Below are 27595 nucleotides of genomic sequence, written 5' to 3' on the forward strand. Positions count from 1 at the left end.
CAACTTTGTCCAATCAGTGTCTGTCCAATCAGATGATTTTTTTTTCTATCATAAATATTTACTGTATATTTAAAAAGGAAAATGAAAATACTTAATTTATACCATGTTTTACTGTATAATGATATTCTTAAAATGTTTTAATGAATATTGAAATTATGTGTGTGTGTGTGTGTGTGTGTGTGGTACATGGTGAAGATTCACACTCAGACACACAAAAAAAGCTGTCCCCTGAGCTGCTGACAGGGACGGTGTGTGTGTGTGTGTGTGGTACATGGTGAAGATTCACACTCAGACATACAAAAAAAGCTGTCCCCTGAGCTGCTGACAGGGACGGTGTGTGTGTGTGTGTGTGCGCGTGTGTGTAGGGGGGTTGTTTGCATCTTGGGTGGTCTACTTCCCATTGTGGGAAAACTCAATATTTACATTTTGCAATTTGAACCACTTTTCCTCTTGTTCGTTTTCCACAACATCCACTGCGCGGAGTTTGATGCCGAGCGCCGATGTTCGACGCGTTCTGTGTTTGGTGAATCACACAGGACTGCACCTGTTTAGCTGTTTAGTGTGTGTGTGTGTGTGTGTGTGATTTGAGGTGAGTCATTTAAAAAATGTGTGTGTAGAGGCTAATAAACGATCCTCTTGGTTGTTGATTGTCCTCTGAAGTCTCATAACATGGTTTTAACAGAAGGAGGAGATCAAGAGCTAATTGTATTGTCTATATTGTAAAATAGCACATTGTGAATATATTAAAGGAGCAATAAGCAATTTTTAGAGCTCCTTACTATCTGGGAGATGAAGTGAAGATGTATTGAACTCAGAACACTCCCTCTGTTCCCCCCAGTCGACTCCGCTACTTCTGCCAAAACATTCTGACTTATAAACAAAAATTGGCAAAGCAATGTTCAGGGCCAGAAAAACATCAAGAAGACTTGGATGAAGAAACTACCTAGCTCCATTGAATGCCACCATCGTTACTCTTTTTATTTTCGGTGAAAGTGATTGATTATTGATTTCTACAGATGTACAAACTTGAACAGAAGGAGCTGATTAATTTTCTCAGACAGTAGCACAGAAAATCACTTTTCTATTATTTCTATAGTAATGGCTTCCACAGGATCAGAGGTTTGATGGAGGATGCGCCATGTAAGTGAAGTCTAAAAATAAACAAATTGTTAAGTCAAATGTTCAGTCATTGAGACGGTGAAGTGTCAGGGCTGCTGTTTAACGACGTGTTTTTAACAGTGAAAGAAGAAAGTCAGAATGTGGCTGCTAAAATAAAAAAGAGGCTGGTGAATTTATAGCTTCTGTAACGTATTAAACTATAAATAGGTAAAAATGACTTCTTTAAAACATAGAAAATCATAAGGGTTGGTATTTCTCTCTTGTGGTTGATTGTTTTCCACTTGCAGCTTGTTCTGACTTGCGGTTAATTGTTCTAAAGTGTTTGATTGATCATTTCAGGACTCATTAACATGCCTATTTTTTTCCACCAGGAAATAATTCCGTTTAAATCCATTCGACCGGGAATGTTTTTCTGTGGTCCAGCTGTGACCAGGTTCTCTGTGCTTCCTGATTACTCAAGTGTGCGGAACTACACTGATAACGTGGAAAAAAAGATGTTTAGAAAATAGTTCTCTAGCGGAGAGAAGGCTGGAGAGAGAGAGGATTAGACGATACAGCGGAACTGACTGAGCAAGGAAGCAGTGAGTTGATTAGTGTGTGTGTGTGTGTGTGTGTGTCTGAGACAGAGACAGACAGGGAAAGACACACATACAGCACCACAGCAACCTGTGGTACCAATGTGTCACGCTGTAAGACACCAGTGTGTGTCGGTGTAACCCCTGCTCTCCGTCTCCCAGGCTGAGCAGAGCACTAGACCTTCACAGAAAGATCTAGAAGCTCTAGAAGACAGAGACAGACGCACAGACACACAGCGAGACGCAGCCGAGCCTCAACAGGATGCTTTCTGTGTGGGAAGCGAACCCAGTGGCCCGATTCAGGCGTGCCAGAGAGCACAGAAAAAGGCCAAACTGGTACTGCAGACTCCCACGGAGAGGGGAGGGGACGACCAATACAACTTCACTCCCTCTTTATTCTGCCTGGGGGTTTGTTTGCTTTGTCTTGCCTTTCACTCCATGAAGTTGCCCTGTTCTTTTGTCGGCGTGAGCAATGGCCTTGTACACGGCAAAGATCTCGCGCTGCAGCTTCTTGTGAATGTCTGCAGCAACGTGCTGCTTTTATTACAGTTCTGCTTTTGAGGCAGGGACCAAAAACCCATCAGGCTTTGGCGAAAATTACTTTATAAAAAAAAATGACTTCATCTTAAACCCTGGATACTCAACATTTTTGTAGTTCTCTTTATGACTGATTTCACAGACGCCACAGCACAATTTATTTCAGATTGGAATGTTTTTGTTTTCACTTATTGTGGTTGGGATTAAATTTATTTCATTGCATCAAACCGGAACTCAAAAGTAGATAATAAAATCTAAATGACACAGAGGTTTTTAATTCGGCTGATGTAACAATATTTCAAAAATCATGCTTCATGTCCCATTTTGCGAGCTTTTCGAAGCAGATTGGACGTGACACGCTTGTTCTGATATTGTGAGAAGGGATCGGACATCACGTCTGGAGATTCTCCAAAATCCGACGTGCTGCTAAACTACACTCACACAAAAACATGTGCATTACTAGGAGACGGTGATGGTAAAATAAACACTCCACTGGTTCAAGGCTAACGGCAATTGCAACCAGCTTTATTTCCTTGTCCTCTGGGTTGTGGTAGGACTTTGAACTCGATGCTTGTCCTTCACTGTGAAGCTCAGCTGCAGCTGCAGGAGCTGCTCCTCCATTATATCAACCCCCACGTACTTCCTGTATTTACTGCGTTTTTGTTAGATATTAATAACAGGGTAAGGGTTACATCTCTGAGAGTAGTGTATGTCATCTCAGGTTCAATAATAATAATAATAATAATAATAATAATAATAATCATCATCATCATCATCATCATTATTTTTGATTGGGGAACAACTTCAGTTGCTCTGATTGTCCAGAGTCCACCTGCTTCAAGCATCTTCATGTTAGGACCAATCAAGTAGGACCTGTAAACTTTAATTAGCATTACTAAGAAGTACAAATATCCTAAGTCTAGCACTGGTCTAGCACTGGTGGCTCAAGTGGTTAAGGCTCTTCTTTGATTCAAGCCTCAGCACTGCCAAGCTCTACTGTTGGACAATTGAGCAAAACCCTTAACCTTCTTTGTTCCAGGGGTGCTGTATGATAGCTGCCCCTGTGCTCTGACCCCCAACCTCCTCAGCTGGGATATGTGAAGAAAAGAATTACACTATGCTGTAAATGTATACGTGGTGATAATAAAGGCTCCTTCTTACTTACTTAGTGCATGGAGACTATCATGTATAATTGTAGCTGCTAGATTTCTTTTTTTGAAAAAGTTTGTGAAAATTAACAAAAACAATAGTTGTACATTGGAATTTTAGGTCCACTGTTCTAAATTAAATTTTATTCTTGATTAGAAGAGCAGCATGCAGGTGACAGACACTGGAGAGAGAGAAAGAAGGAGGGAGAGAGAGAGAGAGAGAGAGAGAGAGAGAGAGAGAGAGAAAGGGAGGGATGGAGAGATCGCAGCTGGAGGGAGGGAGAGAGAAATAGAGGAAGAGAGAGGCATGGGAAAGAAGGGAGGAGGAGAGAGGAAGATGGAGGGAGGAAGAGAGCACTTTAACTTCTCTCTCTCTCACATTCTCTCTCTGGTGAGCATTTTTGCGGTGGTTGCTATAAACTTTATGGCTGACCGTGTGGTAAAGTGTCCAGCACCACTGGGTTCAGCTAAAGAGATGAAACTCGAACTTAAAAATGTCTTGAATCAGACAAAAGCATTCCAGCAGCCGTATAGAGGGAGCTTCAGTCACATTTTTCCTATAATGTCTTTCACACTCACACTTTGTCCGCCTTTAACACTGAATCCAACATCAAGTAATAATAATTATTATGCCTCAGTGACACTGACTGTGTGTCTGTGGATAAAGAACCTCATCTAGCAAAGGTTAATGACTGGTTAATAATCAGTTTGTTTTCTTTAAATTATTTGTATTAGCTTTGTAGTCTAGCAGTGCAAGCTAACAGCTAAAAGCTAAAATGTAACACTCACCAGAGGCACCACTAGATAGCTATGCAATCCGTGCTTTAGAGCTTCATTTTTTAACTGAGATGAAGACAAAGATCTGAGTGAAAATAGTTTTAGATTTACGTCACATGCAATGCTTCCTATTAGCTGTTAGCAAATTCGCAAAACAAGCTAACTGTTCTAACTACAAACATGCTAGCTGCAGTCTCTGCTACTATTTTCTTTCTTTCTGTGTTTTGTTTAATGATCAGTTGTGTATACAGTGTGTAATCACAAGTGTCAGAGGGGAAATGTAAAAACGGCAGACCGTACATGCTGTAGGATCGAGGAATCTGAGGAATTGTTGTTGTTTGGATTTGACTCTTCATTTTTCAAGTTCATTTTTGAAAATAAGAGGGAACGTATTGAGTCTTAAGATGTTTTTCTGAACGTATAAAAGACACTCCATGTTATAGAAGCTCGTTATCTGTTTTTTTTTCAGAATAATTAGACACACAGTAACGAGCGCTGAAGCTAATCAGAGCTTGTGTTAAAGCTGTGCTTTAGATGCACGTTTGGCTACAGGTTAGGTTTTTAGGATTCTGATGAACTTATTCTCATCTTCGTATGCACTTTATCTGTTTGACACTAGGAGGCACTTTTTTGTTGATGAAGCTTTCTTTCTGAGAAAGTCACACAATATAACTAACACTGTATAACTAACACACGCTTTGTAATGTGGGATACGTGATGTGACGTAGAACCAGGAGTTCTAATACAAAACAAAATTTACGTATTTTAAAAAGATTACTTATTTTAATTAATTATTATTTATTTTTATTTATTTTTATTTTGTTCTGTGCAGTCTCTGCTTGGAAAAAAAAGTGACAGCTCCTCTTTTGTGTACAACTGTTACTGTGGACAAAAAAAAACTTTTTCCGAACAAGTTACAGCTTGGCTGCTGTGTTGTGATCCAGTGCAGGAGAAACTCGTACGTGTTTCAGTTTCCCTTCATTCCTTCATTCCTCATGTGGCCACGGACGTTCGCGTGTGGCTGTAAAATCCAGAGTGTGTCCGACAGCCTGCTATTTTCAGAACCTCGTCAAGGTCTGCTAGATGAGCCTCTTATTTCGCTCTTTTACTGTGTTCCATGTCCAGTTTTCTCCACGACCCCGAAACTGTATCCATAAACATTCGCCCTAAAAATAAACACTGTGCTCAGATATTTGTGGAGTTTTCATGGGTGTTCAATTATCTGTTCTGAGAAAACAAAATGTTACATTAATGTACCAGAACATTTCATTCGGTCTTCATCTTTCTGCTGCTTTCAGAGAACTCTTATTGTTTCTTCCTAAACAAGATTTTATCGCTGTTATTACATAAGAAATAAATCACTTCAGGATGTCCTGTTGTGGGAAAATAATCAATGACAGGATGATGTAAAGAAGCCGTACTTATAACATCACAGTCTTTAATTCCTCTTCTAGAGCAGATAAAAAAATTTCATTAATTAAACAGTAACACATTGTGCTTTCTTATTCCGTTTTTAGTTACATTTCTTATTACAGAAACCTGTTAACATTTATCTTATATCAGCTGTAAGCAATCTTTCCCTCACCAGCTTCTCTGATGCTTCAAGTTAAATATTTCTTGTCTGTTACTCAGACTGGAGACTCCTTCCAAAAAATAAATAAATAAATAAATAAACCTCTACTTACAGAAAACATCTTCTTGTTGACATTTAAAAAAAAAAAACGAATTAAGGTTAAACGAAATGTCTGTGTTAGCCGCTAGTATAGCTACTGTATGAATTAAGATAACATATTAGCGCATTAATGTAAATCTTTGAGAAAATAAATCAATATTTTATCCAATCAGAATCATTGCTGTGGATCAAACAGCAATTTTTATTTTAATAGTAGCTTCTGTTTTTCGATCTAATTATGCTAATAAAGGATTTCTGCTTACCAGTTTGCTGAACTTTTACATGATGGAAGCAGTGCTAAAAGCTGGAAAAGGTTTTTTTTTTCGTACGTCTCAGCACCTGCATCTATCACTGCAGCTCATGGGGCGATATTTAGAGCTGTTGTATGGAGCACAAGGAAAACACAGTCTCTCCTGCAAGCTGTGAGGATGTACTGATAACCTGACTCGTCTTACAATCACAGTCTAAACACTGCCAGACAAAATTGCTCTCTGTTACATGCTCAGAGACCTGCAGCTTGAACCCAGGTTAAACTATACGCTCTGAGCTTGTTCTAATACCTAGGTTCTAATAGCCAGGTTCTAATACCTTACTGTTACTATAACAACAGGGGCTTGTACAGCAAAGCTCTGTATCTTCAGATTAGCAATAATGTGCAGCTGTTGATACTGTGAAGTCTTCTGTGTTTTATGGAAGGAATGTCCAGTGTCCATTGGTCAGGAAAGATGAGTGTACGCGTCGTTTATTAACATAAAGAGAGAAAAGGAGAACTGAATGTTTATCGTTGCTAAGTGACAACTGGAGCTAGCATGTTTCATGAACATTAAATACATCCATTTATTTTCTATACCCACTTTATTCCTAATTAGGGTCACAGGGATCTACTGGAGCCTATCCCAGCACACATTGGGCAAAAGGAAGGGGTACAGGTCACCAGTCCATATACAGACAGCCAACCACACACACTTACAGGCAATTTAGAATTACCAATCAACTTAATGTACATGACTGTGGGAGGAAATCAGAGAACCCAGAATAAACCCACACAGGCACGGTGAGAACATGCAACCTCCACAGAAAGGCCCCTGCCTGTTCGAACCCGATTTGAACCCAGGACCTTCTTGCTTTGAGGCAACAGTGCTAACCACTAAGCCACTGTGCTGCCCAGCCAGTAGATACATTTTAATTGCTTTTTTTTCTTTTTCTTTTATACGTAAATAATAATTTAACCCTCAAACCCCAGTGAGGATTATTTGGCATCTGAATCAAGGGTTATTTCTGAACCAGGTTCCCATGGTAACATAAAAGAAGACTAGGGAATGCCAGAGATTTAGATTCTGAGCTACTGATTGGAAGCTGAGTCCTAGTGTGGTAAATATTGCTTTATCAGGTAATTAATAATAAATGTTATAATAATGTCAGCTAGTTTGTGTCCAGCTCACAAGCTAATGTTTTGTCTAGACTGGTATATAAAAAAGATGCCATAGTTTATAGGGCAGATTTAAAACTGGCTAATAAAAACAGTGCTTAGTAAACGTGGAACAGGTTATCTGGTCATTTCAAGCCTGTGGAATTAGAAATCTGGGCTGAACACTGAGATTCACTTTGAGGATGTGCAGTACCTGCCTGAGGGACAGGCTTTATTAACGTTCTCATCTTTGTCTGTTGTGGTGCCTTCAACAGCATTCCTGGACTAATTTGGGTTAAAAGTATTTGAGTTTTCTTCTTTCAGGGCAGCTTCACAAACAAATCCTTGAAAGGATTCCAGATATACACAAAAACACACACACGCGCATGCATGGACAGCCTGATTTGTCAACCAAGTAAACGTTCGTGAAGGTTTTCGGTCACTTTATCAACATCCGCATGTGAGGAGTTCATTGTTCACCTCATCCTCAGCCTGTTTCTCATTAGACCCTCTGAAAGATGCTGGTAAAGCTCGTCTTCTGGTTTGCAGCGAAAAAATAAATCGCTCCAAATAGAGTTCTCTACAGGCAAACGAGTGCTGAGAGCTTCTCGTTGGTTGAACACATATCAAGGTCATGAGCATCACTCTTGGTTTCCAGGCTCCGCATCTGACTAGCTCTTTTCATATTAACTCTTCCTGTGTGTGATGGGCAGATGTGTGATGGGCCTTCTGATGGCTTTACTTTTCCTATATAGAGAGAAAAAATTCACCAGATCCAATCAGATAGAACCCAAATGTGTGCTGCTTACCTGAGGGCAAGATCATGGTCTGATTAGCATGCTAATCACAATTTTTTAAAAAGTTTACTCAATGATTGGAAACATGATATTAGAGTACAACCGTGTCAGCCTTGAAATTGAAAAATAAATTGTTTGAGAAATTTGAAAAAAATATAGAAAACTCGCATGTGGAAAACAAAGAATCGAGTGGGTAAAGTCAGGTTTAAAAAGAAACATGAAAAAGGAATCACATGGGAAAAAATCATGTGAAAAGGAATCATTCGAAAATAAACGAATCATTAATAACCATTAATGTGGAGTTAAATCAATTATGTGGAAATGAATCTAAAAAAATGAATCATGTTAATCAGAGATGAGTGCTTCAGAGATAAATGAATCATGTGGAAAAGAATCACATGAAAGTAAATGAATCATGGAAAGATTTGTGAAATTTCTGAGCACATGAGTCACGAGAAAAAGCACATTAAAATGAATGAATCATATGAAAACATACAGGTGAAAATAGGTAAAAAAAAAAACATTTGCATGGAAATTGTGTGTAAATTTCAGTTCATGTGACTTTTCTGCAAGTATTGGATTGGATTTTTTTTTTTTAAAAAGTGATTATTTTTCTGACTTCTTTAACATAAGGCTTAGATGGCCCAGCTTTATGTGTTGGAGAGACCGTCACGTGACTTTGCAGGCCGTTTAGGATGGATGTGTTTGCTACATGGTTTAATGTGTGTGTTTACAGACTGCGAGTGTTTACATTCCGAGGCGCTGTAGTACATGAATGAAAGGAAATGCTTTAATCTGCTTAGTAAAGATCAGAGAACACTCTGAGAATTCAGCTGCAGGGGAAGTAAACGGCATTTCGTGACGCTAAGCGCACAGAGATGGCACGATGGCGATGACATTTAGAAGCATGATGTGAAAAGCAGAGGTGCCCTGCGAATCTTAACCTGACCCACTAACCTTTTTGTGATAGACCTGATGTCACACCACAGTCTGAAATGACTACGAGCTGTGAACACCATGACCCCAGATATGTCCTGAATTGCACGCCTGTATTTTTCCTTCCCATCCCCTTCATTGCACTCTGAAGGCTAGCAGGGAATTTATTGGCGTTTATGTAACGCTAGCTGACCTCTTGTTCATTCACTATTAGCAGTGTTAGTGTTTAGTGGTGAGGAACTCCTCTAAAGCCAATACAGCCTATAAAGGTCTCTTTTGTAACCGTGTGGTTTCTGTAGCCACCGTTATACATCACATCTTTCATGTCAGACTACTGAATCGACGTGTTTGCTATAAAACATCCGGAATAGAGCCAGCTATTTCTGAAATGCTAATTTTTAGCATAGAATATAGTGCAGTGTGTGGCATTTGAACCCTGCTTCTGTACAGCTAGCTGCCTTGATCACACAGACCCAGTCATTTTATGGTTTGGTCCTACAGGAAACGCCTAAAAATATCAGGCTAACACTCTTGCCGTAATTGGCATGTTGGCCCCTCTTAAAGTCGCTTTAGTAACTAGCAGAAAGCAGCAGAGCGGGAGGCTAATTGGCACCTGTGGAAGGAGAAAGAGAGAGAGAGGGAGAGAGAGAGACAGAGAGAGACACCATTAGCCTCAAGTCCCCCGAGTGTGTCAGAAAAGTCAGCATCAAAATTCTACTGAAACATTCGCCTGACTTTCGTGTATGACCGAGTTTCTCGACACTTGAAAATAGTTGAAAACAGAGCTGCTGCCTTCATTCCTTTGCTACAACAAATCTCACTTCAGATGATCGCATATTTATGCCTTTATTGATGCCATTTAGGTTAAAGGTTTAATGAAATACAGCCGAGTCAGCTTTTTCATGCTAAGCAGACACAATGAGAGAGATACAACGATAAAAACTAGTACTAACTGTGGAAACAATTAATACAAAAGGTACTAGTACTAATGATACAAACATCCCAACAGCATAAAAGATACTAATTGTATAAATTAGTTACTGTTAATGTACAAAATATACTATTGGCATAAACTGCTACTAATGATGTCTTCTAGTACTAATGGTACAACCTTATACAACATTTGCTAATGGTACAAACTAATACAACTAGTACAACTTTTACTAATGGTTCAAACTAATACAACTAGTACAACTTTTACTAATGGTTCAAACTAATACAACTAGTACAACTTTTACTAATGGTTCAAACTAATACAACTAGAACAACTTTTACTAATGGTTCAAACTAATACAACTAGTACAACTTTTACTAATGGTTCAAACTAATTCAACTAGCATTAACTAATTCAACTAGTACTAACAGTACAACCTAATTTAACTAGTACTAATGGTACAAAACTTATTAAAGGTACAAATAGTAATGATACCAAGTAGTACTAACAGTGTAAACAGTTAATAATAGTACAAAAATTACTAACTGTACAAAATAGTACTAATAGTAAATAAAAGCATTAGTGGTAAAAATATTCTTCTGGAACAAGGTAGTACTAACAGTATGAAACCACACAGTACAAACTAGTTGTGACTAATGATAGAAAATATACTAATATACAAAATACTATACTAATGGTATAAACTAGTACAACTAGTACAAAAGATATTTAATGTACACAAAATGTTTTTAATACTAATGTACAAACTTGTAGTACAGATTAATACTAGTGGTGCAAAAGATTCAAACCTTTTAAACTAGTAGTACTGGGGCAAATGATTCTGATGTAACAAAGTAGTACTAATGGTATGAAGCAGACCAATAGTATAAAAGATACTAATGGTATAAACCAGTTTTTAACGATGGTAAAAAAAATATATATATACTAATTTAGACAATATACTGGTGGAATAAACTTATACTATTGATACAATCTAGTACTAGCAGTCCAAAAGATTCTAACTCTACAAACTAGTACTAATTACAAAAAACGTTTTTAACTACTAACTACAGTACAAACTAGTGGAACAAAAGATTTAAATCAAAGAAACTAGTAGAACTAGGGTAAAATATAGTAATGTAACAAACTAGTGGTACAAACTAGCTAGCACTATGATACAAAACGATACTAAATGTACAAAATATACAAAGATACTATTGCCTTAATCTGATACTAATGTTACCTTCTAGTACTAATAGTACAAGCAGTCCAAAGGACACTAAATGTGCAAACTAGTACTAATGTTACAATCTAGCGAAACTAGTCATACTGGACCAAACAATACTGATAGAACAAATATGAAATATTAACCCTTATGGTACTAATGGTACAACAGATGCTAACAATACAAACCACTAGTTATTATTGGTACAAATATGTTGGTTATTAAAAATTCTAATGGTACAAATGATACTACTTTTGTCAGTGATGATATTATGTAACATTTATCATAAAATTCATTCAATGAATACATTTTAAAAGTACATTTTTTTGCAGCGATATATAAGAAAATTGTGGCTTTTTTTAATTTGTCCCAATATGTTTTGAATTTCTGTTTGTATGCCTCAGCGATAAAACCTTCCAGCTTTGAAACCCGAAACATTTGATTAAACTTTGATCAAAGCCTCGACCAATTACTCAATTAGAAAAGTAAACCTGGGCGTTTCCTCTGTTCTTTGTAGCTCAGAAGTCGTCAGGGTTGTTATTCTGAAGCTGTATTGTTTGTGGATTTCAGGGTAGCTTATGGCGACAGACACAGAGACGTGTTTGCACATTTTCCTGTCATCTCTCAGGCCTGGTTGTATGAAACACCTCCAATGGCATACTGGTAACATTCCAGCTGCGAGTCGTGATGAGTGGGGCTTCCTCGCTTAAAACGCTTCTGCTAATCCACTCAAAGCCTTACATGAGATGATTCATGTCCTGCTCTTCAAGCTAATGCAGCAGTCTCATGTCTTGTACCTGACGCATCGTTTCCCATTAAATCCTCTGAAGCTTTTTTTTTTTTTTTTTCACACACGGGTGTTTTCAAGTCAGGGCTTTGGCAATATTTCCAGAACTGTCGTCTGCTGGAAATGCCTCCGGGAACGCAGACAACAATTGGTGATTTTGTGGAGGATATCAGCCTTCATACACTTGGAGGTTGTCGAAAGGAATCCTACTTTTCATTAAAGACCTTCCTCTGCCTGAACTTGTATTAAACTTCACATCAAGGCTCTTACCATCTGCCTTTCTGTTTTGTTTTGTTTTGTTTTTTTAAGCTTGATGTTGAATAGTTGGAGATTTAGCAGCACTCGTCATGTGAGGTATGTTTTGATACGATTAGGAATTGGTTCATCGATATTCAATAAATAAAGTTTTGAATTTTTCCAATTGTGGTTCTCGATACATTTAAGCAGGCGAATATTGTTTCTGTTGTGTCGCTAACAAATCAGAATCACGTTTCAAACCTAAACCATCACATCTGCTTATATGTTAAGTAAGAAATAAAACACTTAGGAACATGCTGTTAGAGGAAAAACGACTTTCACCACCCTCAAGCATTTCCTCTAGTCTTTTATTCCTCTTTTTATATTCCACAGACATTTGCTAACCATTATGTATTATTATTATAATAACGAAAGAACATTACCCATTTTTTTTTTCGTCACCTTTTAAGGTTGTGGAAAGTTTGTAAAACAGATTAGTTTAGGTAAGCATACTCTCTTTTCAGTATCAAAGACAAAAAAAAACCCCAGCTTGTTATGTTACAGAGAAACCAGAAGACACTGACATTGGAGACTCCATGAGTCCCTTGAGAAAACCTCTCCGCTAAACAGTGACATGCTTTTTTCTGTTCACGTAGACTGTAATAATAGAGCAAGTCTAGTAATGTGATTAGAAAATAGAATTAATCAGAAATGAGAAAAAAACATTGTTTTTCAATGTAATTTTGATTTATTTACTTGTCAGATGTCAGAAAACAGCATCACACACAGAAAATTGTTGATTATAATATCGTTTAGGATTAATCAGTGTTAAGACTATTTGACAACATCATCATCGTCATGACATCGTCCCTTCACCAAATGCCATACAATATAAAGTTTATTACACATTATATTTTATTACCAGTGAAATATTTAGATTTAAGTACCAGTGACGATATCAGACAGTGTAGCTGGTTTATTATTATTATTATTATTATTATTATTATTATTATTATTATTAATTGTGGAAAGACTTATTTCCTTGTCTTTTTTCTGGATGATTAAACCCCTTTATTGCCTTCTTTTAAAATGGAAAATAGCGATCAGGATGGAAAGTGACATAACGCAGGCCTAGTGTTACACTTGTTACACTCGAGCCTGTATTAGAAACAATCCCTGAACGTCACACACGTTGACAGCGTAGTGAAAAGTAAAACTGGTCTTCATCCTCTGCCTTCTACAGCCGACACTCAGGCCATGTTTTCTCTCCTGCACCAGAGGTCAAGAGCTTCATCTGGATGTGTTGCTGCTGTGAGCACTTTTATAAGGTGGTGAAAAGAGAGAGGTCCTTGTGTTGATGTTCTGCCATCTCTCCGCACGCACACACACACACACACACACACACACACAGACGGAATGGTCTGCTGATTCATCTGTTAGCAGAACGCTTTCATTTCAACACCCTCTCTCGCTTTCACAGCACGCTGCCTCTTTCCTCCAGAGCCTCTGTGGCTTTCCCATCGTGTCATTAAGCTCAATCAGAAGGCTTATAAAAGCTCTACAAATGCATTCTGTCCTCCGGTTGCTTTCGGCGCTCTTTCCGTAGCTGCTCCCAGCTCGCTTCAGTACCGACACCACTGGCGTCAGCTTCCAACTGACTCTGACTAATAAGAATGCAAATTATTCCTACAGTTCAATTGTTGATACGTTTTCTGTAACCGTAGTAACACAGCTGCAAATCCCAGCCATTATAATTAATAACAATGCTAATGATATTATTTCCATAGTAACAGCTAATCTACAGGGGCATGTACTGTTCATGTAATCTGATTAAAAATGGTGGTGGACATGGTCAAGTTGTCTGTAAGGAGATTTTTATGTAACACGGATGGAAGGAATCTCCAGTGTCAACTTTTTCTGATTTCAGGATAAACATGTTTGTTTTTTTGTGGTTTCTTAGAAACATGAAATGCTGAGCGTTTTTTCACGTATCTAGCTACTATGACACCAGTATGAACAGTTTTGTAGATGATTCACAACAATAAATGGATAGAAACAGGACACACACAACCCTACTGAATTTTTTTTACATTTTCCTCCCAATTGAATTTTCATTTTTTTCGTTGATGCACATGTGCAAAATGTACATACATTTTTCTCCGCTCTGTTTTTTCTCCTTTTTCTTATTTTCTTCTTTTTTTAAATTTTGTATTTCGTCTACTGTTCTCATTTTTAAACTAATTTTTTCTTTTTCTTTTTTTTCTGTGTCCATCTCTTTGGAGTTGAGTGTCTCCATCTAACAACAACAACAAAAAAAAACTTTATATATTGTTATCAGTCTTAATAGGAATTAAAATAATAAATATAAAAGTAAGTAATTAAAAGGTTTGAAATGTTTGTATCATTTTTAAAAATACATGAAATTTTTTTTTACAGTGATTTGATTTGAGTGTCAGTTTTGTTGCTCCTTCAAACGCCGTTGGGTTTTGGTTTTTAAAAAATAAAAAATAAATAAATCTGTCTCTATTGAGAGAAAAGGGGTTCAATCAGGAAACATTAAAGGTTGTGTGGCTCGTCCTGCTGCCTGAGGTTCTGTGTGGAGCGCTAGAACAGAGAGCTGGTACAGATGTGTATGATCTGTGAAATTGAGGAGCTGTATGGCATCATGCCCCTCATCATCTCCGTCTCAGAGAGCGCACAGTTCCAGTAAGTTCCTGTAGGTTTCTGTAAGTTCCTGGTTATTAGATGACAGGAACCAGAGTCCAGAGCTGCGAGTGTGTGAACTGACCGTATTACTTTTACGAGCCTCTCCGTCCACACACAGTGCACTCCTTCATTAGCTACAGGAAAAGCGCTGAGAAGGAGAGGGGAGGGGGAAGTGGGACGGGGCAGGGGGTGAGGGGGTAAGAGGGGGCTTGCTAAATTCTGCTCTCATGTTGACGTCTGTGTTTCATCGACGCACATTTTCAGCCGGCCAGCCTGCATGTCGCCTAATAACCCAGTGTGATGAGCTGTCAGTGCATATGAGCTTCCTCCGAGTGCTGCCTGCAGAGAAAACACACACACTCTCTCTCTCTCTCATCCTCAGTATACCTTTCCCACTCTATCTTTCAGTGTTGCGTTCTCTCTGTCTGTCTGTCTCCTCTCTCTGTACTTTCTCTCCACTTGGTTTTCTATCTCTCTGTCTCCTTCTCTCTGTCTGTCTTTATCAGTCTTTTTTTGTCTGCCTGTCTTTCTCTAACTTTTACTCTGTCCCTCTTTTATCTTCTTCTGTCTGTCACACTTTCACACCCTCTCTGTTTCTCTCTCTTTGTTTACTTTATCTTTCTTGTGCTGTCTTTCTCTCCCTCACTCTCTTTTTGTCCTTCTGTCTCTGTTTCTCACTCACACCCTCTCTCTCTCTCTCTCTCTCTTTCTGAAGTGCACTATTTCTGGTGTCTGAGCTAAAGGAGAAGATGTGTGTGTGTGTGTGTGTGTCTGTGTGTAAACACTGAGGGTCTCTGCGCTCTGAATAAACACTGCCCTGTGTTTGAACTGTACACCTTTTTAACGTTGTCGGCGCCTAAATATACCTGAGTGGGGCAATACAGAGGGCAGGAAAAGCACCCTGGCACCACATCAACAGCCTGCACCTACACACACACAATCACACACACACACACAAGAACACGACTATGACCTGTTTTTTTACGAACCTGCAGATGGAGCTGAGAGAAACAGTAAAAATGCAGCTTTATTAGAATAGACTGGATTGATCTATTTTTATTTTTGTGTTGGTTTTCAGAAATCATTTTAAAAAGCTCAGTGATGCCAGACACCTTTTACTACATGACCGACAGGTTCCTCAATAACTGAGTAAAAGTGAATGCTTCGTGCTGAGTAACAGATTTGTAGGCGGATGCGTTTCCTGGGGCAGTAGCATTGCCTTCACATTGTGCTGAGATTCACCGTAATTACACCTTTCCACTAATGTCTTTATGAAACACGTAATTACCAGCTGAAACGAGTCATTTCCGAACCTCACATGAAGGAGTGCGGTGTGATGAATGTCTGATCTGACAGTCCAGACTTTACATTCTTTATAAAAACGATGGAAAGGGAAGGGCCTTCCTGGTTTAGTCATCAGTGTCAGTTTAATATCAGGATTTCAGCATTATACTTAGTAATTTAGACAAGTAATTTAGAAATGGCTTTATAAAACTGTACATTAAAAAAAATAAATGTGTACAGACTTGAATTTTGTAGTGCAATGTCTTATGCTAGTATGTTATATTGTCAGTGTATCTGTTTTCTAGTCCATCTATCTGTCTGTCTGTCTCACTTTTCCTCTTTCTTTCTTTCTTTCTTTCTTTCTTTCTTATTTAAATATGTTCGGAATTATACTTGATCTTTTTTTTTTGCTGTTAAAAGAATCCTCACAGAGTAACACACACACACACACACAGTAATGAGTATTAATACTGAATAAAGCTGAGTTGTAGCTGGTGAGAAGAAAAGCTTTGAAACATCTTGTGCTGCTCAGAGAGACGAGGAAGCTTCTAGGTGTGATGTTTTTAGCTCGTTGGCTCATTTAGTAGCTCGCTTCAGTGATTTTGCTTAAACAACACAATCTGACTCTGAATTCAGAGACACGACGGCAATTCGGCTGGAATTTATACAAATGAGGTCATAAGATAAAGCTGTGATTTAAACGACTGCAGTGCTGTAGAACCACCAGTTCAGCTCTCAGAAAGAGTTCAGTGTTTCCACACCTTAAAAAAGAAAGAAAGAAAGAAAGAAAGAAAGTATGGGGAAGAATGAAAGACTAAAGAAATTGGTCTGGAGAGAGGGAGAGAGAGACAGAAAGAGAGAGACTTAGGAAAGAGGGGAATTGTGGGAAGGAGAGAAAAAATTGAGGGAGGGAAGGAGGAAGGAAGGAAAGAAGGAAGGAAGAGAGGGAAGGAGGAAGGAAGGAAGGAAGGAAGGAAGGAAGGAAGGAAGGAAGGAAGGAAGGAAAATGCATTGGGCAAGAATAAAATGGAATTGGAAAATGGACAGGAATGAAAGGAGAAAAAGGTGTGGAGAGAGAGAGAGAGAGAGAGAGAGAGAATTTAATGATTTTGTGAATAAAAGTCTGTGTTGCTGAAGGACATGTTCCTTTATGTTTCTCCGGCTCCATGATGAAGGTTTGCTGTGGTTAAAGATGAAGTTGGAGCTTGAGCTCATCATGTGGCATGATCACGTGACTGAAAATCAGAGCGCGCGCTGTCTTTAAAGTCACTAACAACTGACCATTTCCTCTGGTGTGTTCTGCTAATGCAACATCTTCTGCATGTGTACGGTGTCATGCTTTATTCGTGGAAGTAGAAAGTCTTCAGACTGGCTGTGATTATTGATATTGTGTAAAAATTATGTGTGCTGTTTATAGAGCACAGAGGAAAGAGGGAAAAAAAGAAGCCGCATGAGTCAATTTCTAGGCATGCGTTACTTAGCCTGAGCATTTTTTTTCTCCTCTCTCTCTCTTTTAAAATGTCAGAGGAATGTTCTTAAAAGCCCACTTTCAGACAGATTAATGCCGACATGTTTATTTGCTCTGTGAAAAAAGCATTTTCAGTCGACTTTTTTTTGGCTTTTTGCTTTGAATGCTGTACGGAAATCACTTTCCTTCACCAGTAATTATTTGTCTTCAGATTCAATTTTCAGTCGAACCTTAAAACGTTATTAATAAAGTGTTATTCTGCTGCTTGAAGGACAGTCAGTGATTCAGCTGGATTTCTCTTTTGGGTCTGATCTGAACCTGTAATCATCTGGAAGCAGAATTTTTGCCTTTGGCCACAGCTAAGCAAATTAGCCTTCATTAGCCTTGCGGATCAAATTGCCTGTTTCTTCAGTTTTGCTGTAAAAGTTGATTAATTGGGCATCTCTTGTTGGCTGTATGTTTGTTCTGATGTAAGACAAAGATCTTCCAGAGCTTCAGAGCTTCCAAAAGCTCATTATTGTTTTCTTTTGGAAGTGTCAGTGGTTAAGGTGTTGGGCTACTGATCAGAAGGTTGCAAGTTTGAATCCCAGAACCACTAGCTGCCACCACTGTGTTCTTGAGCAAGGCCCTTAATTGCTTAGTTGTATAAATAAGATTATTGTGATAAGATAAAAAGTGCTCTGGATAAGGGAGTCTGCTGAACGCCATAAATGTAAGGGGTTGCAGTGGGATGAAGCCAATAAATGCACCGTAAACTCTTGAAGCAAGCATAATCGGCTGTGCTAAAACAATAAATCTTGGTGAGGTTTTTTTTTTTAGCTTTTTAGCTAATTTGAGAAATTGACCAGCTCAAAAAAAGTAACTGTGGTCTGTATCTGTATGAGTTAGCTTTCTGTAACCCCCAATATTTTCTTACTGCACCACCAAGTGAAGATGCATTACTCCTCAGTTTGAGTCTTTCTCTGACATGTCCGTGGGACTCAAGCGCTCTGGAGATACACTCAGTACAGTACTCTAAAAGCCACACAATGTAAACAGTTTTACATCAAATGCACTTTACATTAGGGGAATATATAAGTCTGCTAGCTCCAGAGCCACTGCCTTCACCCTACATGACTCTAATCCAGCTAGTCATCTTTGTAGTGGTGTGGAAAAAATACAGATCCGTACGAATCTGTATGGATTATTAAGATCAGCTGTGAAGAGGTTGGTTGTGAATCTGGTGGCACTTAAGTTTAAAGTAGGTTAAGCTAGGCAATCACATTATCTGTAAGCAACTGGAAGGTGAAAAAAGAGAGAGAGTCTGGAACAGTTAGTTGGTTTTGACTAGTTATCATCCTCAGCTAGTCACAGGTTGGTTCTCACTGACCAGGCTGGTGTTAGCTTTTCAGGTCTGTTTGGTTTGATGATATCAGTGAGGTTTTGTTCACTAATGGGTTGGTTCCAGCTGGAGGGACTAGAAGGATTTCGGGATTTCTTAGGCTGTTTGGTCTAGATGGTTAGGATGATTCCAGTTGTTAGGTTGGTTCTGGCTGGTCAGACTACTTACAGCTGTTTAAACTGGTTCTAGCCTTGTCATGTCTATTTGTTTTCATAGTATTAGAAGAGTTCATACAAGCTGGTTTGAGCTGGTTTGTCAGTCTGGTTGGTCAGGTTGGTTCTAGTTGGTCAGGCTGGTTGTAGTTGGTCATGTTGGTTGTAGATGGTCAGGCTAGTTCGAGTTTGTCAGATTGGTTCTAGTTGTTCTGGCTGTTTCTAGTTGGTCAGGCTGCTTCTTGTTGGTCATACTGGTTCTAGCTGTTTTGGCTGTTTCTAGTTTGCTAGGGGAGTTCTTGTTGTTCAGACTGTTTCTAGTTGGCCAGGCTGGTTCTTGTTGTCAGACTGTTTCTAGTTGGCCAGGCTGGTTCTTGTTGGTCAGACTTGTTTTAGTTGTTCGGGCTGTTTCTAGTTAGTCAGACTGGTTCTACTTGGTCAGACTGGTTCTTGTTGTTCAGGCTTGTTCTAGTTGGTCAGGCTGATTTCCTTTCCTCATCCCTTTGTCCAAAATTCCTTGGATGCCCTTGTGAAGAGGTTATAGAGTTTCGGGGGAAAACCTTGCCATGCTTTTGTACAAAAGAAAAGAAGGGCAGTATTAAAAGTGACAGGTAGCTGCTCCTGTAATGATAAACACTCAGCAGTCATTTCTCAGGTTAAACACTTTCATCTGTTGGTCTGTCTTTATGTGTCTGAACCGGCAAAGACTTTCTTAATGTGACGCCACAAATGTCATACAAAAAAAGAGAGGTAATTTGCAATCGACATTCCTTTCTGATTAGCCTGCCAGATTAGAGCCATGTCTGTTTCTATTATAGCTAACAGCAAAATTGTTTGTTGTTGCGTTTAAGTAAAGACAGAGACGTGAATCTCCTGCTAACTTGTTCATCGTGCAGCTGTGTCTTTGCACATGCTTTCAGGTACGAAGCAGCAATGGGATTTTCCTTTTAACCCCCAAATCAATGCCAGATCATCACGACAGGGCAATCAGCTTAGCGCATCCAGGCCTGAAGAGATCTGAGGCAGATATTGGCTTGTGCTTGATGTGCTGGTTTTAAATGGTGCAGCTGGAGGCAGCAAGAATACCGTTGAGTTTACTCAGTCACTCTGTGGTGACGGGAACTAGACTTCACGGGAAGATAAAGAGATGAGAGGGAAGGTCTTTACAGGAAATGATAAAAAGAGAAGATACAACATTGGTTGTTACTCAGGGAGAAAATAGTTCTTGCCATGCACTTTGACGTTTATTGCATGTTAAGTATGAAAGACATTTTCTTTAATCACTTGTTGAGGTGATACAAAGCATGAAAAATATCTGTATGCAATACTTGCATTGAGATTTTCTCAATTCTAGGGAAATCTGGTATGACAAAACAACGGTAAAGCAGCAAATCCAAACTATCTGCTGAAATCAAATCATTTCTCAAACTGATTCTGTGGCACATGGTGTCCAGCATTTCTATAGACCCTTTGCTCTGCACTTCCTATCTCCTGTTATACTGTAGCCTCTAATTAAATGTGCATAGAAACATTATTAAGAAAAAAGAGAAGTAGAAGAGATCATTGGTGCCACTGGTGAACATTTGTAGCTAGTATATTTAGCTTGCTTTGCTAATCTGAACTGAGAACAAAGCTAATATGTAACCTAGCACATACCCTGACAATCAACCAACCAAATTTAACTCAGATTAGAGTATTATTTAATTTGCATCTAGCTAGTTTGCGTTACATTTTAGCTTTTAATCTTGGCTTCATTTAAATAAGAAAAGAGGCCATGCCCCCATAAGCAATACCAATAGCAGTTACTTGTCATGATGTTATGCTCCTTTGAATGTGTTGTGGGACTCATCAGTTTCTCATCAGTTTCTCATCAGTACTCCTCCACTCCTGTACACCAAATGATTAAACCTTCTGCATCCTGGTATCATCCATAAACTATACATTAATTCTGTTCATTCTCTCTCTCTCTCTCTCTCTCTCTCTCCAGATGTGGACGAGTGTGTAGAGACCACGGACAACTGCAGCATTGATGCTATATGCCAGAACACATTCAGATCGTACAAGTGCATCTGCAAGTCCGGTTATAAAGGAGATGGAAAGCACTGTGAAGGTACGGATGCTGACTGATGAATCATCTTCTGACCAATCAGAATTCATCTAAAAATCATTCATGCTTTCATTTGATTAATAGTTAATGATTCTAAACAGGTTGTATTTAATATGTTCTGAAATGATTCTGTTGTGGGTTTTGTGTAAAATTTTTAACCTAGATGAAACCTTCAGGCACATTTAGGAACATTTTTTGTACATATTGTTAAAGAGTGAATCGTTTAAATGCAATTTGACAAATTTGCATTAGTTGTTTGAGATCTTGGCAGTAGACCTAGACTTCTGGAAAGCATATAGCAAACCTGTAAAGCTTTCTTTATTTGTAGTTTGTATGATTTGTTAGAGCATTCATTACCTTTAACTACCCCATGCTGGTGTGTGTGTATCTATGTGATGCATATCTGAGCTCACAGTAACACATTAGGGACCACAGTCACAGGATCAAGTGAACACTTATGAAAAGATTTTATTTAGATTTATCCACTACTCATGTGATTGAGCAGGAAATTTCTTACACATGTTTAGTGATTGTTTAGGGTTCGTCTGCAAATGCTGCCAAACAGGCGGCGATGTGATCCTCAGCAGGAGGACACTGAGACCCACAGGCTGTGTTTTTCTCTCTCTGGATCTGAAGCTCTTCAGAATGCTCATCTATCTCTCAGTTATATCACTTAGACAATTTTCACCTTGTCCCATTAACATTCCGGCTTTCACTCCTGATCTCCTGCCTTTTGGCCTTCGGCTTGCTGGTGGCTGCCTGCCATGAATGTTATAAGCATTATAAATGAGGACATGAACTAAGTCATAAAAGTAGAAAAAGGCTTGGATGTTGAGTAAAACTTTGCGGGCGGACTGCCAGTTATGAGAGGACGTCCGCTGAGATTTGAGGAAAGGAGAGAGGGCGCGTGCGGTGTAAGAGGCCACTGTGTTTGTCTGGCTGACTCGGTTCTCCAAATAACTCTCTCTGTCTGCAGTCGCCCCAGGCAAAACCTTGCAGGGCCAGCAAACTCGGGACTGTTTGTATACTGGACGGCCTACACTCTGTACTGACCCGGGATCAGTGTTAATGCCTTAAGCTTGGATGTGACATTTGCTTTTTGTTGTGTTTCAGATTAAGGAAATAAACTCAGTGAATCCTCATCCTTCCAGAGCTTTCTACCGGAGCTTAATTCAAAAAGACTGAACAAATACAAAGAATTATCAGAAATGGAGCAACAGTGATGTACACTAAAGACGTTGCAGTGGTGCAAAGGTTCCTTCATTAAAAACACTTGGATGAAAAACAATAAATTTAAACAGCTGCATCTGTCTGTTTCTGAGTAATGGCATGTAAACAGGGTGATTGTAATGAATGAGAGCTGAGAGAGTAGTGACTGTAGCCCTCGGCCCTCGACCGCTCTGACCCGGTGTTAGAGCCCCGGCGTCATCTTTTGATTTATGGTGTGAGTTTCAGAATGACTGAACAAAATGCCTTTTTAGTGAGTGGACATTGCTGATTTTCCAGAAATGTTTGCTACCAGGGTGACTTCCTAGACACAGTTAATCATCTTGACGATCAGCTCCAATTTAAGAAGTTTTCAATGCTGAAAAGTCACAAAAGATAAATTGTTGTTGTTTTTACAAACCTAGCTGTTATGGGGTCTTTGTCTTAGACTGATGAGAAGGCAGAGAAGAAGAAGAAGAAGAGATTTGCCCAGGAATGGCAAACATGAATTGGACACTCCTTAACAGGCAAACTCAGCAAAGGGCGCCAGGGGAGTCTGGATAATTAGTGCTCAATTGGGCGGCAAACGAGAGGGGATGGCCTGCATGTTCCTGACCCTGTAGAGAAGAAAAAATTTCCACCTAGTGGAGCAGAACACTTAAAAAGCTCTTGTGTTATTTCAACTGTTAGGTTTCAGTTTACCAGCTAAACTGAAATCCACCTCCCTGTGCCGGGAACTGTGCTTCGCTTCAGAACAGTTGAAGGTACTGCTGTGGTTCAGACCAGCCACCATTTTGCTGATTTAGAACAACATCCAGCCTGGGTGCTGCCTTTGCCACAGACACAATGACGGTCTGCCCATGTTGTCCTACTGTACACTGCTACAGTAAATGATACTGATGCAACAGGAGTGGTGAAAGGAAACAGACAGCAAGTCCAAGTATGTTCTCTTGGAATTTGACATTGGATCTTCGACATACCAGTGATTAGTTGAGAATTTGGACATTTGTGATATTTTATAGTCACACAATCGTATCAAATTGCAAGCAAGTTTGCTCAAGATTGTTACATGAGTGATCAAGTTGACACCAATGCAGTTTAGGTGAAGAAACTTCTTTAGGTGTACATGGATTGACTCAGTTGCCTTAGCAGCAGAAACTGTTTCCATTGACCAACACTTAACAACTAGCAAAAGTGATCTACCAGTTTGACCTTTTTTTGGATTGCAAGGTTTTTTGAGTAAGCTCTGCTCCTGAGCACGGAGATGTAGGTCCAGTCAACCATCCATTGTTTATCTAACAAACTTCACTTGGGTTGGTAACATAAAGAACAGTTCTTGGATGACTGCAGTGTGGAAGGGTTCCAGAGTTGCTTGACTGCACTCTTGGAGAAAATGATGGCCTTCTGCCATAGCACAACTGTTCTGACATCAGAATGCTGGTAAATTAGCAGAAGTTTGGAAAGGTGTCATGAATGTGTCAACACATGTCAGTACACACTTTATCCTGATCAGGGCACCAGTGACCAGACCACAAGTCTATCCTGGGAACACTGGAAGCCAGGAGGGAATACACTCAGGATTGTGCACTGATTCACACTTGGGGTATTTTAGTGTAGCTAATCAACTGACCTTGTTTTTTTGGAGGGTGAAAACCCAATGTAGTTCACATCTCAGTCATTAACCAGGAATGTCCTCTGTGATTTAAATCACCATCTTTATTTTCTTAACTATTTCATTCAGGTCAGTACAACATACTGGAGTAAACAGCTACAAAACCCTCATGGTATCTGGTTCTACATCTATTAGCGGCTGTATATATATCAGGCTTGTTTTTCCTTGTTAGTGTTTACTCTCATTACTCAGCAGTGTTTTCTCATTCTTAAGTTTTCATATATCTCTCACTGAAGTTGCAGTTTCTGGTTTAAATGAATGGTTTTGTCTCTTAGGAAAAGAAAAGGCACCCTGCAGAATGCATCTCGGTTCTATTAAAAAAAAATAATAATAATGAAATCTGTCAAGTTGCTAGACATCATGGTGAAGAGGAAACACTTAGAGACGGTGGCAAGGAAGAAAGCAAGTCAAGGCGAATCAAACTGGTTGTCTTCTGGGTGAATCCAGAGTATACAGATGTACAAAAATATATATATTAAATCATCTTTATGCTAATTATGTCTTTTCTTCTTTCTGTGTCCTTCTGCAGACATAGACGAGTGTGGGACCGAATATAACGGAGGATGCGTCCACGAGTGCATCAACATCCCAGGGAACTACCGGTGCACATGCTACGATGGTTTCCGTCTAGCACACGATGGCCACAACTGCCTGGGTTAGTCTGTGTATCTGTGTCCATCTGTGTGTCTCATCTCTGCACCTTCCGATTTGGACTTGCTCTGAATAAAATCATATAACAATAATTGGTCCTTTCCTGGTGCCCCTGTGTCCAGCTAAGCACACATGGAGCACAGTGTCATTTCTTCGAGTGTGTGTTTGGACTCTGCAAGTGCATTTCTGCTACATTTACTAACTGAATGTTCCAGATTAGCAATGTCAATCTAAACACAGCTTCCATGTGCGATTCAGATTGGGGTTATGTAACTGAGTAAGTGACTTCAGATCTTTAACTGAAAGCAGAACGAGCGCATGCAAATAACCAAACAAAAGTGAATGTTTTATGTGTAATCGTGTTGTTTTATTATTCTCCCTCCCTCTCTCTACTCCTCTCTCTCTTACTCTCTTTCGCTCTTTATGGATAATGCGGATAATTTCCCTTGAAGCAATAACATTAGAGACAACGGTGTGGTCTGCATAAGAGAATTGTTTCTTTATCTCCCACATCATTACAAATCTTTAGTCACTTCTGCTCGCTGTGTTCCAGTCTGTTTGGCTCTAAATCGTACTTATTGTGCTTTTAATGAGCTCTTTAAATATAATCATACAACTGAACAGGGCTTGTTCTCAGACTTTTGGATTGCAGGCACAGGCTTGTGGAACACATAGTCCCTCTTAAAGCCTTTTCTAACTGATCTTTATCATCAGGAACACAAAGTAATCTAATACTCGCAAAGAGCTCTCTTCTGCAATCATTTGATCTCCTGTTCGCGCTCAGCACTCGCTTGCAATGGCAGTGCTTCGTTTCAGTTCATTTATCCTGACTGGCCCCGGTGGAGCTCATTTGTGACCGTGTTGGACAGGCGTGTAATTTGTTATCTCGGATTCTTTGGCCCACCTACAGGCCTCCTTTGATATCTGCGAGTGTGGCTTGTTTATTTTATGTCCCTCTTGTTGGTACTCAATTGAAGCATTTTGTGCTGGTCACATCTGAGCTGACAGCAACAAGGCCGAATAAATAAGCAGCTTTGCAAATTGATTTCTCTTATCTGCCTGTGCCATCTGGAATCAAAGCTCGCACTTACCCTTGTTGCCCAGAATGTACCCTAAAACAAAGATGATTGGGGATCATGCAGGAGTCTTGTTCCTGTTAATGAAATATTTACATTTAAATTGATTCATTAGGCAGGTTTGAATCTGTGCACAAAGCTGATGATGTGTCAGAAAAGATAAAAATTTCCTTTGAAAACCTTTCTTCCACTTGTCCACAGACAAGTGTAGCAAGGGTCTGAGGATGTGTTCAGCTTAATGAGAGTTGAATCGTCTTCTGTTAGGACTTTATCCTGGGGTGACAATGGATCTGGAGTGTCTGCCAGGAACACTAGGTCTGAGGGTTTGGAATCCAGTCTAATGACGATATATATATCTAACATACAGTAAGTCACATCGAAGGTGTACAATTCCTGACTGTAGAACAATTGTTGCTCAATTTTCCCCCCAAAGGAACAACCTATAGACCAGTGGGACAACCACCACTGACCAGATTTTAATTTGGTGTTGATCCATTTCCACTGTTTAAAAACTTCTAGTATTCAACTAGACTCTTCTCACTTCATGTTGGTGGAATGAATCACAAAGATTACTTCAAACGCACCAAAAGACACCAAAAAACTCACCAAAGACACCTAGAACTCTTCACAATCTTCAAGAAACACTAAAAGACACCATCTCAGAGAAAACAGACAGATTCATTCAAAACCTTCATTTTTTGACCAAAAGACTCACCAATAGACCTTAAGATTCCATCAGAACCTTCAAAATACACAAAAAATACACCAGAACCTTCAATATACACAAAATACACCAAAGACACCTAGATACCTTCAGAACTTTCAAGTAGACTCTTTTTGCTTTTTCTTGAGGGTTCTAAATGATTCATTCCATCTCCAAGTATTTGAAGTTTTTAAGGCTTTAAATCTGTACCCTGAACCTTATTTTGTGGTAACAGGTAAACCTACAGCAGTGCAGAATTTTGCCATTCAATTTCTTTCATTGATATGTGGTTTTGGACGCAGCCAGTGATGAGAGGCGACCTTTTAAAAACATTATCCCTGCAAACAGGAGCAGGCAAGCCAGTTTTACAGCACTGATAGTTTACGAGACCCATTAGGATTTGTTAAATAAGATTCTGAAATCGTCAACGCAGCAGAACGGTGTGGTGGTGTTTAAGATAATCAATTAATTGTTATAAAAATGTGCTCAACCTTGAAACCCTGGAGGAGTGCACTGAGCAGACATATTTTTGTTAAAAGTTTATGACTTTTATACAAGGAATGTGACATGGTTGTTATGAAATTGTATGATGTGAATTTGGAACCAATGACTTCAACCCCGAACCATAATGTTCATAAAGTTGATGCGGCAATATGTCAGTTTTCACCCATGTGACTTTACTTGGACGTTCAGGTTCCTATAAAACAGACCTGAAGCTGTTCCCATGTGTCTCTCCAAACTGGATAAGCCGACGGCATAAACAGTGTCATCTTTGATAAATGTGTGATGTATGTGTGTTATATATTTTCCTTGGTTGTTTTGCCTCCCCCATCTTCGCCCATCAGTAAACCTATTTCTGTTATATACACAGCAATTTAGATGTGACGTTGTAAAGCTCTAAGCTGTGGCATTAGGCCCCATCCTGCTTTAAACTGACTTTTTGTGAAGATCTGGCCATCTCAAGCTCTAAAGCACGGCTAAAAATACTCGCCTCGGCTGACTCCTCGTTTCCATGGGCTCTCATTTTTTTCAGTGGA

The 27595-nt window shown here is 39.2% G+C and overlaps 1 protein-coding gene across 2 annotated transcripts in view; it reads left to right on the plus strand.

The window, feature by feature from the left end:
* scube3 (signal peptide, CUB domain, EGF-like 3) overlaps positions 1 to 27595 on the plus strand; it is a 79183-nt gene that overhangs the window by 3839 nt on the left and 47749 nt on the right. For both annotated transcript variants that reach the window (XM_058410519.1, XM_058410520.1), the window contains exons 2-3: positions 21131 to 21253; positions 24658 to 24783. In XM_058410519.1, the coding sequence (XP_058266502.1) occupies positions 21131 to 21253; positions 24658 to 24783 (249 nt within the window). The remainder of the gene's footprint in view (positions 1 to 21130; positions 21254 to 24657; positions 24784 to 27595) is intronic.

This window comes from Hemibagrus wyckioides, linkage group LG15 (genome assembly GCF_019097595.1).
Source record: "Hemibagrus wyckioides isolate EC202008001 linkage group LG15, SWU_Hwy_1.0, whole genome shotgun sequence".
NCBI classification, from domain to species: Eukaryota; Metazoa; Chordata; class Actinopteri; order Siluriformes; family Bagridae; genus Hemibagrus; species Hemibagrus wyckioides.